The sequence below is a fragment of the Ipomoea nil genome, unplaced genomic scaffold, assembly GCF_001879475.1.
Source record: "Ipomoea nil cultivar Tokyo-kokei standard unplaced genomic scaffold, Asagao_1.1 scaffold1026, whole genome shotgun sequence".
Taxonomy (NCBI): Eukaryota; Viridiplantae; Streptophyta; class Magnoliopsida; order Solanales; family Convolvulaceae; genus Ipomoea; species Ipomoea nil.
Window position 1 is genome coordinate 1,573,640 of NW_017617454.1, and position 11,721 is coordinate 1,585,360.

The following is an 11,721-nucleotide window of genomic DNA, read 5'->3' on the forward strand; positions in this document are numbered from 1 at the left end:
GGAGTCCGGACGGGTCCAAGCAAGTCAGAAAGCTGTCATTCAACCGTTGGAGTGTAGACAGTCTAATCCAGCCGCTGTTTGACTATCCCAAACCTGTCATTTTCGAAACCTCCAACTCCCCATTCCCAAATAACTCGCCCGCCATCACGGACCGGAGCTCCGGAGCTCACCCCGCCGTACTCTCTCTCTCTCTCTCTCACCAGTCACCATTACACGAAACCCTAACCGTCACGTGTTCCGGAAATACCTCCGTCCAGTTACCTATCATCGTTGTCTGTTCCTCCGCTACACTCCCAATCACACCTGCTTCCAGAAATCCTGTCCGTCCATTTCAGCCGCACATTGTTGTGTGCAAAACTGCTTTTTATAGAAGGCCTTGAGTAGATACCAATTTTTCTATATCTGTATCTGTTGGTATATGCATTTATAGGGTTGGTGGTGACAAGGATGGGGGCGATGACGTCGTCGGTGGCGGCACGGTTTGCGTTTTTTCCGCCGAATCCGCCGTCTTATGAGGTGGTTTTGGAAGGATCCGCCGCGAAATTGAAGATGACGGAGGTGGAGGAGAGGGAGAACGTGGATGTGCTGAAGCTGGCTACCAAGAGAGGGACGGAAATTGTGGCGGTTTACGTCAGGAATCCGGCGGCGAAGCTAACTCTGCTATACTCCCACGGCAACGCTGCTGATCTGGGTCAGATGTACGAGCTGTTCTGTGAATTAAGTCGTCATCTCCGCGTCAATCTGATGGGGTATATCAAATTGTTTCTCTATTAATCATCAGTATAATAATAATATACTCCTATTTAGTATGGATATTTGCATTTCTTTTGTGATCGTGAATGCATAGGTGCTGGGTCAGATTGTCAGAATGAAATTTGAACCGTTTTCTGTTAAGTCAAGTAGTTAACTGTCAATTTGCTGAAACAAATGCTTTGCCTGCTGCTGGTTTTCAATTTGTAGTTTACTCTAAGGCGATTAGCCATCCAGCTGGAGCTCCTTATAGTTGATATATCTGTGTAACTTGAGATATAAACTTCTGCTATCTTCATTTAGATTGTCTTTAGTTTCATCCTAAGCTCTTTTGAACCTTTGTGACATCAGAACTGAGTGGTAGTTGATATGCTTTTGTGGGAGTTTGATCTTGTGCATAACCTCCTGGAACATATTAGAGAAGTTTTGGTTAAGAGAGGTGGTTGTGTTTAGTTATGCAGAGTTGGATGAAGTGGTAAGGAAAGGGTGTGGGTGCATATTCCGTTTTGGAAATCTGTTTAAGCTTTGCAAGGAATTTCATTGATATGTGTTTGGTTATGTAGAGTTGGATGAAGTAGCAAGGAAAGGAGTGTGCATATTTCATTTTGGAAATTTGTTTTATATTGCAAAAAATTTTATTGATATGTGAAGGGAAGAAATATTCCTAATATGGTGTTGGTTTCCCTTTGTGTTTTTCCTTTCCATTTCTAGTGAGGTTCAAATTATGAGATATGTTTCTTCTCCCTTGTAGGTATGATTATTCAGGGTATGGACAGTCCTCCGGCAAGGTAAGTGAGAAACAAATAGATTAGTATGTGTATTCAAGGATGTTAAGACGATAGACAATAGTCGATAGATGCTGAACTCTATTTATTTTTCTTTAGCCAAGTGAGGAGAACACTTATGCTGACATAGAAGCTGCATATAGATGTCTTGAAGAGACATATGGTGTGAAAGAAGAAGATATAATATTATATGGTCAGTCTGTTGGCAGTGGACCAACTATAGAATTGGCGTCTCGCTCACCAAGGTTAAGGGCTGTTGTTTTGCACAGTCCAATAATGTCTGGGCTGAGAGTAATGTATCATGTGAAGCGGACATATTGGTTTGACATATATAAGGTTAGTATTCTTACAAGGCACTTATGTAGTGCATTTTATATGGTTACGACTTTTAAATTGAGAACTAACTGATTTTTTATTCATACTTAATTGTCTTTTTTTGTGATGCAGAATATTGACAAGATACCTTTAGTTGAATGCCCTGTTCTAATTATACATGTGAGTGTTCATATCTACTCTTGGATTTCTTCACATAAACTTTGGCTGGTAATAGGTAATAATGTAATATCCTATAAGAATGTGAAAAATGAATGGATTGTCCATTTTTGTTTCTTGGAAGTCAGGCGCTATTGTAACCAACCTTTTTATTCTACAGCTTTGCTTAATGATAAAAAATAAAAAATTTGCAGACTAACATGCTGTTACCTGTTTCTTCTTTCCTTTTAGGGAACTGCTGATGATGTTGTGGACTGCTCCCATGGAAAGCAGCTTTGGGAACTTTGTAAACAGAAATATGAACCACTATGGGTTAAGGGTGGTAATCACTGTGATTTGGAGCTCTACCCTGAATACATTAAACATCTAAAGAAATTTGTCTCAGCTATGGAGAAATCATCACATTTAAAAGATGTATTAGTACCATGTATTGAAATTATAGACAATCCTCGAAACAGCACTGATTGTAGACCCGGGCAAAGCAGTGGTCAGGCAACGAATTCTAGGCCAAGTACAGAGAGGAGGGAGAAGCCTAAAAGAAGCATAGATTGCAGAGAAAAATCAAGAGCTAGTGTTGATAGGAGAGATAAAACACGCAAGAGTGTAGATCATGCGGAAAAGACAAGTAACAACACAGAACCATCAGAGAAAGCAAGGAACAGCATAGACCGGTAGGATTAATTAATTGGTTAAAAATGTGCCTTTCAACTTTCATCTTTGTCTAAATACTTCATTGGTTGTATAAATACAAAAATTAAGAATTGGGATCCCCATTGTTGCAGCTTCGGTGGAATGATGAGATCAGCTGTATTGTGCCATATTGACTGCTTCAAACCGGTGGGAGCGAAGGTCTCAGGATAGAGGAAAAGGTCAGTTGTGTGTAGCAGTAGACTTCTTTGGTTACTCTAATTTTTTATTTACTTGTGGACTGATTGGCTGGTGGGATATATCCTTCCACTCTACTCTATGCTGTTAACTTTTATTGGCAAATAATGTATTTCTTTTTATTCTTCCAATATTTGAATCATATCCCTGATGTGTGTAGCAGTAGACATCCATGTTATAAAATCAGTTTGTCTATGAGGAAACTGCAACATATCCCTGATGTGTATTCTTACCTGTTTATGCTCGTCTTGGTTGGTATGAAAACATGGCCTGCTCGAAACTGGTCACAGGATTTTACCTGGTTTTTCGCCCCCATAAAAGCCGCCTCCCAAAGGGGAGCAGGATGTGCGCAATGCTCAAGTTGCCTGAAGCTGGTTGAAGATGTTATGAATTTTGAAATTGTTCATCGCATTGTATTCTGCATTTGAATTGGTTCGTCGTCCTCGTGTACCCTTTGTGTTGAATCACTGGAATTTCAGCATATGAACATTGATTGTTAATTATGTGGATTACACGTTTCACTTATTACTACTACTATTATTATTATTATGTGGACAAAGAGTACAAAAATCAAGACCATTTGTAAGTAACAAAACGAACCAATCCGTTCGAGGATCATAAAAATATAGTGAAATATAATTCTTGTTAACATTGATTGAATCTATCACACAATTTTTAAAATATGATTTACTTTTCCTGTGTGGAATTTATTCATGATTCTTGTATCAAAAATCTAAATGTCATAATTTCTCAACCTGTTGAAGCACAAAAAGTGAATACTGCTTTCATCTATACTTTCTTAATCTGTCAAAGCACAAAAAGTCAACATCGCTTCTACTGAGACTCAATTTTATAATCTTTATAAAAGTCACTACATATCATCTGAGTACAAAATGCTTGGTTATTGTTGCAAAATATAATTTTTCTTATATAATTTGTTAATTATTATTGATAAGAAAAGTTTATCATGTTTCGAATAAACTTGCCGATATCTCCAGAAAACATATGTTGAATAATAATTTCTTATAAAGTCGGTCGGCTTAAAATTACAAAACCCGTTTACCATTTCGGACCTATACACAAACAAAAGATCCGTAAAAACGCATACCAAATTACTCTGTAATTACCAATACCCGCCCGCATGGTTTAAGGAGGGTTTAGAGCCGGGCGGCTATTCTGCACCCGCCCAAATAACAGTTCATTTCTGCCGCCGTTGTGATGAATTTATGTAAGCATCTCGGGCTCGCTTCGAGTCTTTGACCCAATAGTGTTCAACCCAGTTTCACTTCGTCACTGATTTTCTTTCGCGCATTTCTTCAAGCATTTTGATGTCCCACACCAAAGCCCCCATTTCTGTCAGCGTAAAATTCGATCGCTTCATTGATAAACCCTCGGCCAAAGCCTTAAACCTCTGTAGTTATTCTCCCGCTATGTGGAGAAACATAGCCAAACAAATCTCTTCGAAAGCGTTACAGAAGCACAACCTTTCTCTCAACCCAAAGAGTCGTTATAATCGTACTTCCAGCTTTCTTAGCTTTCCCCAAGGTTCAAATTTTCCTGAGAAATTAGTACAGTTTAGCCCTTTTGATCCTGTCCCTTGCTCGAATAATGGCTCTACGGAATTTGGCTTTCGGAAATTTGGCGAATTTTTGCCTCGGGACGAGTTCTTGAGCAGACCAGTTTTGCACAGTTTGATGAGCTCAGGGTATATCAGTGGATTTTCCTGGAAGAGTTATGCTAGTGTAGCTGAAGCTGTTGAGGTTTTGTCCAGTGAAGCCGAAGAAAATGTGTCTGTAACTGATGAGGTTGAGGAATTGTTGACGGAGATGAGAAGAGAAGAGAGGAAACAGTTCTATTGTGAGTGGCGGAAGCGGCAGAGGGTATCTAGAGGAATGGGGCGATGGAAGTATCAAGCCCTTAAGAGAAGGCAGATAAAGATTGAGACTGAGGCGTGGGAGAAAGCTGCTAAGGAGTATAAGGAACTTTTGGAAGATATGTGTGCTCAGAAGTTGGCACCTAATTTACCATACATGAAATCACTTTTTCTAGGGTGGTTTGAGCCTTTGCATAACAAAATTGCAGAAGAACATGAGCTTTATCTGGCTGGGAAAACAAAAGCAACCTATTTTAAATACTTTAGTCAGTTACCTGCAGATATGATGGCAGTTATCACAATGCATAAGTTGATGGGATTATTAATGGCTGGAGGTGAATTTGGCGCCGGAAAGGTGGTGCATATTGCATGTGCTATAGGAGACGCAATTGAACAGGAGGTTGGTTGACTTAAAAAGAAATTTCCTGTCTAATTTTTATTTCTATGTTTTCGAAAGGCTGCCAATCATTCTTGGTCGTTACCTATATTAATTAGTTCCCTTTTGTATCAGGTTAGGATATATAAAATTTTGGAGAAAACAAGGCAGAGTAAAATTAATAAAGATGCAAAAATGGAAGGAGAAGATCATGAAGGTGTTACAGAAGGCAAAGAGAAACTAAAGAAAAAAGTAGCTAATTTGATAAAGAAACAAAATCTACGAGCAGTGAGACGAATAGTGGGAGGTCAGGATGCTTTCAAGCCATGGGGTCAAGATGCTAAGGCTAAGGTAGGTTATAATTATCTCCTAAAAGTTAATTATTTGGCTCTATAGATGTACTGAATTTCTTAATGTTGCTTACCTGTCAGGTTGGAAGCCATCTGATTGAATTGGTTTTGCAAACAGCCTATATACAACCTCCAGCCGATCAATTTGCTGATGGTCCACCAGATGTTCGACCTGCTTTCATTCATACATTTAGGACTGTCACTAATCAAGCAAAGTAACATTCTTTTTCCCGCCAAGTTGTGTGTATTTTCTTTCATTTATTTAACTCAACATGTTGCTTCAATTTTCTTCTATAGGGGTGGTAGCAGAAGATATGGTGTTATCCAATGTGACCCTTTGGTCCTTAAAGGTCTTGAAAAAACTGTGAGTAGTTCAACTTGCTCAGCTAGTTGGCAGAGTGCTGGACTCTTTTGTTCATTTTGATGTGCAACAGTACAACAAAGTTTTTCTGATTAGCTGTTGGGATTTATTGTCTATAAAATAGTACTTCTTATTCTTTCAGTAGTTTTTACAGCCTTTGTTTATATTTATTTCACCACCTCATCAGTTATGCTCCATAATACTCTTTACTCTTGCAAGCAGGCCAGGCACATGGTAATTCCTTATATGCCAATGCTAGTGCCTCCAATCAAGTGGAAAGGGTACATGAAATTCTGCCCCATTTCCTCTCTCTTTTACTCCTTACAATTTTCTTTTTTTTCCATCATCTTCTTTCCTCTAAGTAAGCAACTTTTCACCTAACATGGTTTTTTTTTTTTTTTTTTGCTTATTATCACTATTCTGTAGTTATGACAAGGGTGCACACCTTTATTTGCCTTCATATATCATGCGGACACATGGAGCAAGACAGCAAAGAGAAGCTGTCAAGAGAGCCCCTAGGAAGCAGTTAGAACCTGTATTTGAGGTTTTGGGAATCTTCTCTTGTCAATCTTCAATTTAAGGTGATAAATATTCTCTCTATTCAATCTGATAATTAAACTTTATCATCTGTCCTTTTTTGTCCAGGCACTGGATACACTTGGAAGTACGAGATGGAGGATAAATAAGAGAGTACTATCTGTTGTTGATAGAATATGGGCTAGTGGTGGGCGTCTTGCTGATTTAGTTGACCGTGATGATGTGGGTAGCTCTCTTAAAACTTGATTCTTTATAGTTCCTGTAAAATGTAGCTTAGAATTTTTTATGTTTAAGTTTATCAAACAACTGCTGCAATGATTCTCTTCTCCACAATTTTGTGTGTGCATACATGTCAATGCAGATCCCTTTGCCAGAAGAACCAGATACAGAAGATGAGACAGTACTTAAAAAGTGGAAATGGAAAGTTAAAGCAGTCAAGAAAGAGAACAGAGAAAGGCATTCACAGCGATGTGATATAGAGCTCAAACTTGCTGTAGGATTCAATGATGTGTTTCCTACTTTCCTGTTGTTTATTGCTTGTGCTATCCAACTAAGCTTGACACCTATATTGCGGAACAGGTAGCACACAATATGAAAGATGAAGAAGGTTTCTTTTACCCCCACAATCTTGATTTCCGTGGTCGCGCATACCCTATGCATCCTCACCTTAACCATCTGGGTTCTGATATCTGTCGGGGAATCCTAGAGTTTGCTGAAGGACGTCCTCTTGGAAAGTCGGGCTTGTGTTGGCTGAAGATACATTTGGCTAATTTATATGCTGCTGGTGTGGAGAAATTATCTCTTGAAGGTCGACTAGCCTTTACTGAAAATCACCTGGATGATATATTTGATTCAGCTGACAGACCGCTTGAGGGAAAACGCTGGTGGTTGAAAGCAGAGGATCCATTCCAGCTTTTAGCTGTATGCATTAATCTCTCTGAAGCCTTGAGAAGCTCATCTCCAGAGATGACCATTTCACATGTTCCTGTGCACCAGGTAATTATTTAAACAGAAATAGTATCAGCTGTGTTTCAGTTCTCCAGGCATATTTGGAAATGACTCAAGCAGTATGCACATATTGAAAATGACCTATTGCCCTGAATCTTCTTGTTATCCAAAAATGTGTCAAAATAGGAATGTGCTTGCTGAAATGCACTTATTTAAGTTGTTTATCTAAACTTGGACTTAGTTTCTTCCCCAGAATTATAAATAAATTTTATGAATTTTGAGTATCTTTTACCAGTTCAGTTCGACTTTTCTCAGGATGGTTCTTGCAATGGTCTGCAGCACTATGCTGCTCTTGGAAGAGATAAGGTAGCAACAAATTTTATAGATGAGTAATTAATTATGGGTTTAGCTTGTTACTTATCAGATATTTAGCATGTATATATGAAGTTCACTGGAATGGTGGATTGGATATGGGATAACATTGTCATTTTCATAACAGCAGTCTTTCACATTTAAACCAGTTCCCAATCTCCCATTGACCTTGCTTATTTTAAGTGCTGTTAGCTTTTCTGTTTTCACTTTAGTAGTTACATTTCTTATCAATGATCATTTATTCAGTTAGGAGCAGTTTCTGTCAATCTGGTAGCAGGAGAAAAGCCTGCGGATGTTTACTCAGGCATAGCAGCCAGGTAACCTTTCTTTTTTGGTCATACACATTTTATTGCCAAGTGTTAGAAGTGAATAGTTTAGCTGGTTAGGGATGTGAAGGGCCATGGCATATGAAAAGTCCTGGGATGTGAAGGGCCTTCTACAGTATGTTTAGCATGTATATATATGGCAGTGTGTAGTTGAAGGGAGAAGTAAGAGAAATATATAGAAAGTTTTATTTCTTAACCCAAGCAACTTTTCTATACTTGGAACTGTGAGTTCCTTTGCTTTTACTTTTCACTTTTTATATAACAAGCCAAAAATTATTTAGGACCTATTGCTAAGGATAATGGAGTTGATATTTGGTTACTACCATTAACAAACTAGGGAACTAGCTTCACCTGTGCTTAATTCCAGGAGGATAGACACCAAAATCCTAACAGTGAGCAGACTGTCAAATTTTGAGAGAATGTATCTTTTGATGCTGCAAGTTTTTAAAAGGAGAAACCTAATGAGGCACCATGCTACATGTCAAATTGTCGGTATATTATATGCCACAATTTGGTTGCATGACAATTAGTTTTTAAAACCAAGCAAGTTTATCTTTCACCGCATGTGATAAGTTTATTATTGAAAAATAGAAAAAATTATATGGTCATCCTTTTTTTATCAACTGTTCTCATGCAGAGTTCTTGATATCATGAAGAGAGATGCACAGAGAGATCCTGCTGAATTTCCAGATGCACTGCGCGCTAGGGTTCTTGTTGATCAGGTTTGGTGTCTTGTCTTCAGTTTATTTCTGCCTATAGTGCCATTATTATTTAAGTTGCTCTTGTTTTCCTTATTGAGCAAGCATACCATTTTGTTGATATATAAATATCTTATTCAGTTGTGTGGATACCATGTAGTTTTAATAATTGGTGGAATTTGTTGGTGTTGTTTAGGTGGATAGGAAATTGGTGAAGCAAACAGTGATGACATCAGTTTATGGCGTCACATATATTGGTGCTCGAGATCAGATTAAGAGAAGATTGAAGGAGCGTGGGGCAATTGACGATGACTCTGAGCTTTTTGGTGCAGCCTGTTATGGTGCAAAAGTATGTGTGTTGGAGCATATTGTATTTAAATTTGTTAATGTGAAGAACATTATAACCTTGCTTTCCTTGGGGCATTTCATTCGTTGGTGGTAAATTAGCTTTTTTGCATTCAACCAATACATAGATGTGTTTTGATCACAAGCCTGACCATTACAATGGCCATAAATACTTTATTTAGATCATCACAAAACTGCAGTGATTATTACAAAATGGTTGGAAATTAGGATTGTGTTATCACTTCTGTCAGGTGTTAGTTGTAACAACACCATGGTGGATATGAAATATGACTTAAACTGAGTAGTCAATGACTACCAAATGATTTTTCTTGACGAGCAATTTTTCTGATGACTAGGTAACATTGACTGCACTAGGGGAGATGTTTCAAGCTGCACGCAGTATCATGAGCTGGCTTGGAGAATGTGCAAAGGTTTGAAATGGGAGTATTATTGTCTGTGATATTGCTGTTTGATTGCTAGTGACATTAACCCAACCCAAGTCCCCAACCCCACAGATTGCACCATTTTAGAATTTGGCATAATACCAACAATTTTCCTTTACTGAAATTTGCTACCAGTATAGCATAGGATGCCCTTATGTACCCTTTGTTAGGCATCCATTGCTTATTCTAGTTTGTGCTTGGAACATTTATTTTGATGCGTATTTTCATGTCTATTAACTACAATGTTTCAATAGGTCATTGCTTCTGAAAACCATCCAGTTCGATGGACAACTCCTCTTGGACTTCCAGTTGTGCAGCCTTACCGCAAGATTGGAAGGCACCTTGTAAGTGTTATACTGTTATTGCAATTGCAATTAGTGTGTTTTGTTCTTAGAAACCTGCAGTCAATGTCTCATTTTTACTGCATGCAGGTTAAGACTTCTCTTCAGGTGTTAACTTTGCAGCGAGAAACAGAAAAGGTATATTTCAATGTCAATATGAACATACTCGGCCCTATTTGGTAAAATAGTTAGCTTATCAGTCAATTTTGGCTTATTTAACCACTATTAATTGTTTGATTTGGTTAAAAAATCAATATAAGTGTTTGGTTAATTAGCTTTTTGTAACTCCAAAATGCTAAAATTCAAAAAAGTTGTTCAAAGCAACTTTTTCAATTAGCTTTTTGAGAAAAGAAATTATACCAAACAGCTATCAGCTAACAGCTAACAACTAATTTACCAAACACTTTTCTACAATCAGCTAATGTTATCAACTAGTTATACCCTCTAATTAACCCAATCAGCTAATAGCTAACAGCCATTTACCAAACAGGGCCTAGCAGCCTAGCAGGGATATATTTGTATAACTAAAATGTGAAACCATTTGAGTTTACAGTTCCTGATTTGTTTAATTGTGTCAATTGTCTGTCATCTATATGGGACAAATTCTAAGTAAAGCTTCCAGTTTCTATCTAGATCTTTGAATCACCTCCCCCCTTGCTCTCTTCTCTTCAGGTTATGGTCAAGAGGCAGAGAACTGCTTTTCCTCCAAATTTTGTTCATTCTCTTGATGGTTCACATATGATGATGACCGCAGTTGCCTGCAAAAGAGCAGGCTTGAGATTTGCAGGTTCGTTAAGATATTTTTTCTTAACCACCTCAATAATTCTGGTGGCCTCCTCTAAAACTAACGTCCACATTTTTGGTGCAGGAGTTCATGACTCGTACTGGACACATGCTTGTGATGTGGATGAGATGAACAGGATACTACGAGATAAATTTGTTGAGCTTTATGAAAAGCCTATCCTAGAAAATGTAAGTGCATATTCCTATTTTTTATTCGTTGCATGATGAAGATGAACTGTCCATTGAGCTGGCAGTTCAAGGCTCCTGATAATTTCAAGCTGCTTATTGTAATTCTTTTCGTATTATTTGCTTACGGTTTCTCAAACAGTTACTGGAGAGCTTTGAACAGTCTTTCCCTATGCTATCTTTTCCACCATTGCCTGAACGAGGGGACTTCGATTTGAAAGATGTCCTTGAATCCACATATTTCTTCAATTGATTACACAGTAGGACTCAACGTGTAATTTGATTTCACTGCTAAGCAAGGCTCGTGCAACGTGCTTCTCGAGTGCCAGAACCAGGCCACGACCTCAGATGCTTGCTTGGTACTTTTACATTCTTGGAGGCACCTAGGATCGTGGTCTGTATATATGGAGCTGACGAAGGCAATAATCTTGACCTTGCTTTCAGTTTTATGACCAGCTTTGTTGGACAGACATCTCAGGTATACATGTGGAATAGTGAGGATACTATACTATCTACATAAATGTGAAGTTTGTCTAGATAAGGAAAAAATGGCTATGCTTCCAATCAATTCAATCTGGAGATCTGCCTTCAGTTCCAACTTCCAAGCCTGCAACTGAAATGCACCTCTCTAGATTTCTGCTGTAAATGTTTTTATGTAAAGGTGTTTTTTTCTTTACCATCCTGTAGTGCAGTCACTTTCAGACCAAGAATTTGGTATTAGAGGATTTTGTGTGTGTGTGTGTGTTTTTTTTTTTTTTTTTTTTTTTTTTTTTTTTTTTTTTGAAATACATGTATTAGAGGCTTAGAGGTATGTATAGTTGGGTCAAAGTACCTACGAGTTTTTTGTATTATATAGTTTCATTCATGGTA

The 11,721-nt window shown here is 38.1% G+C and overlaps 2 protein-coding genes across 5 annotated transcripts; both read left to right on the forward strand.

The window, feature by feature from the left end:
- LOC109180343 (protein ABHD17C-like) lies at positions 1-3,458 on the forward strand. Of its 4 annotated transcripts, none has more exons than XM_019329869.1 (7): positions 1-749; positions 1,502-1,538; positions 1,635-1,871; positions 1,983-2,030; positions 2,259-2,698; positions 2,810-2,896; positions 3,076-3,458. In XM_019329869.1, the coding sequence occupies exons 1-6, from the start codon at positions 448-450 to the stop codon at positions 2,886-2,888; spliced, it is 1,143 nt and encodes a 380-aa protein (XP_019185414.1). In that variant the 5' UTR covers positions 1-447; the 3' UTR covers positions 2,889-2,896; positions 3,076-3,458. The 4 variants fall into 4 exon arrangements, with proteins under 4 accessions (XP_019185414.1, XP_019185415.1, XP_019185413.1 ...); XM_019329870.1 differs by having other exon boundaries at positions 3,079-3,458; XM_019329868.1 differs by having other exon boundaries at positions 3,203-3,458.
- Positions 3,459-4,006: 548 nt separating this feature from the next.
- On the forward strand, positions 4,007-11,721 carry LOC109180340 (DNA-directed RNA polymerase 2B, chloroplastic/mitochondrial-like). The gene is made up of 19 exons (XM_019329861.1): positions 4,007-5,185; positions 5,297-5,512; positions 5,593-5,726; positions 5,809-5,875; positions 6,095-6,153; positions 6,299-6,416; positions 6,518-6,631; positions 6,771-6,902; positions 6,989-7,405; positions 7,673-7,723; positions 7,976-8,046; positions 8,693-8,777; positions 8,950-9,102; positions 9,455-9,529; positions 9,796-9,885; positions 9,973-10,020; positions 10,555-10,669; positions 10,751-10,854; positions 10,994-11,721. The coding sequence occupies exons 1-19, from the start codon at positions 4,241-4,243 to the stop codon at positions 11,102-11,104; spliced, it is 3,105 nt and encodes a 1,034-aa protein (XP_019185406.1). The 5' UTR covers positions 4,007-4,240; the 3' UTR covers positions 11,105-11,721.

What these genes read in the sequence shown, in the direction of transcription:
- LOC109180340 (XM_019329861.1), top strand. Translation starts at nt 4,241, where the DNA reads ATGTCCCACACCAAAGCCCCCATTTCTGTCAGCGTAAAATTCGATCGC. An exon ending in TTAAAGGTCTTGAAAAAACT is followed by an intron (nt 5,876 to 6,094) that starts GTGAGTAGTTCA and finishes TCTTGCAAGCAG; the next exon opens with GCCAGGCACATGGTAATTCC. An exon ending in AGCAGGCTTGAGATTTGCAG is followed by an intron (nt 10,670 to 10,750) that starts GTTCGTTAAGAT and finishes TTTTTGGTGCAG; the next exon opens with GAGTTCATGACTCGTACTGG.
- LOC109180343 (XM_019329869.1), top strand. Translation starts at nt 448, where the DNA reads ATGGGGGCGATGACGTCGTCGGTGGCGGCACGGTTTGCGTTTTTTCCG. An exon ending in GCCCTGTTCTAATTATACAT is followed by an intron (nt 2,031 to 2,258) that starts GTGAGTGTTCAT and finishes CTTTCCTTTTAG; the next exon opens with GGAACTGCTGATGATGTTGT. An exon ending in GCAAGGAACAGCATAGACCG is followed by an intron (nt 2,699 to 2,809) that starts GTAGGATTAATT and finishes CCATTGTTGCAG; the next exon opens with CTTCGGTGGAATGATGAGAT.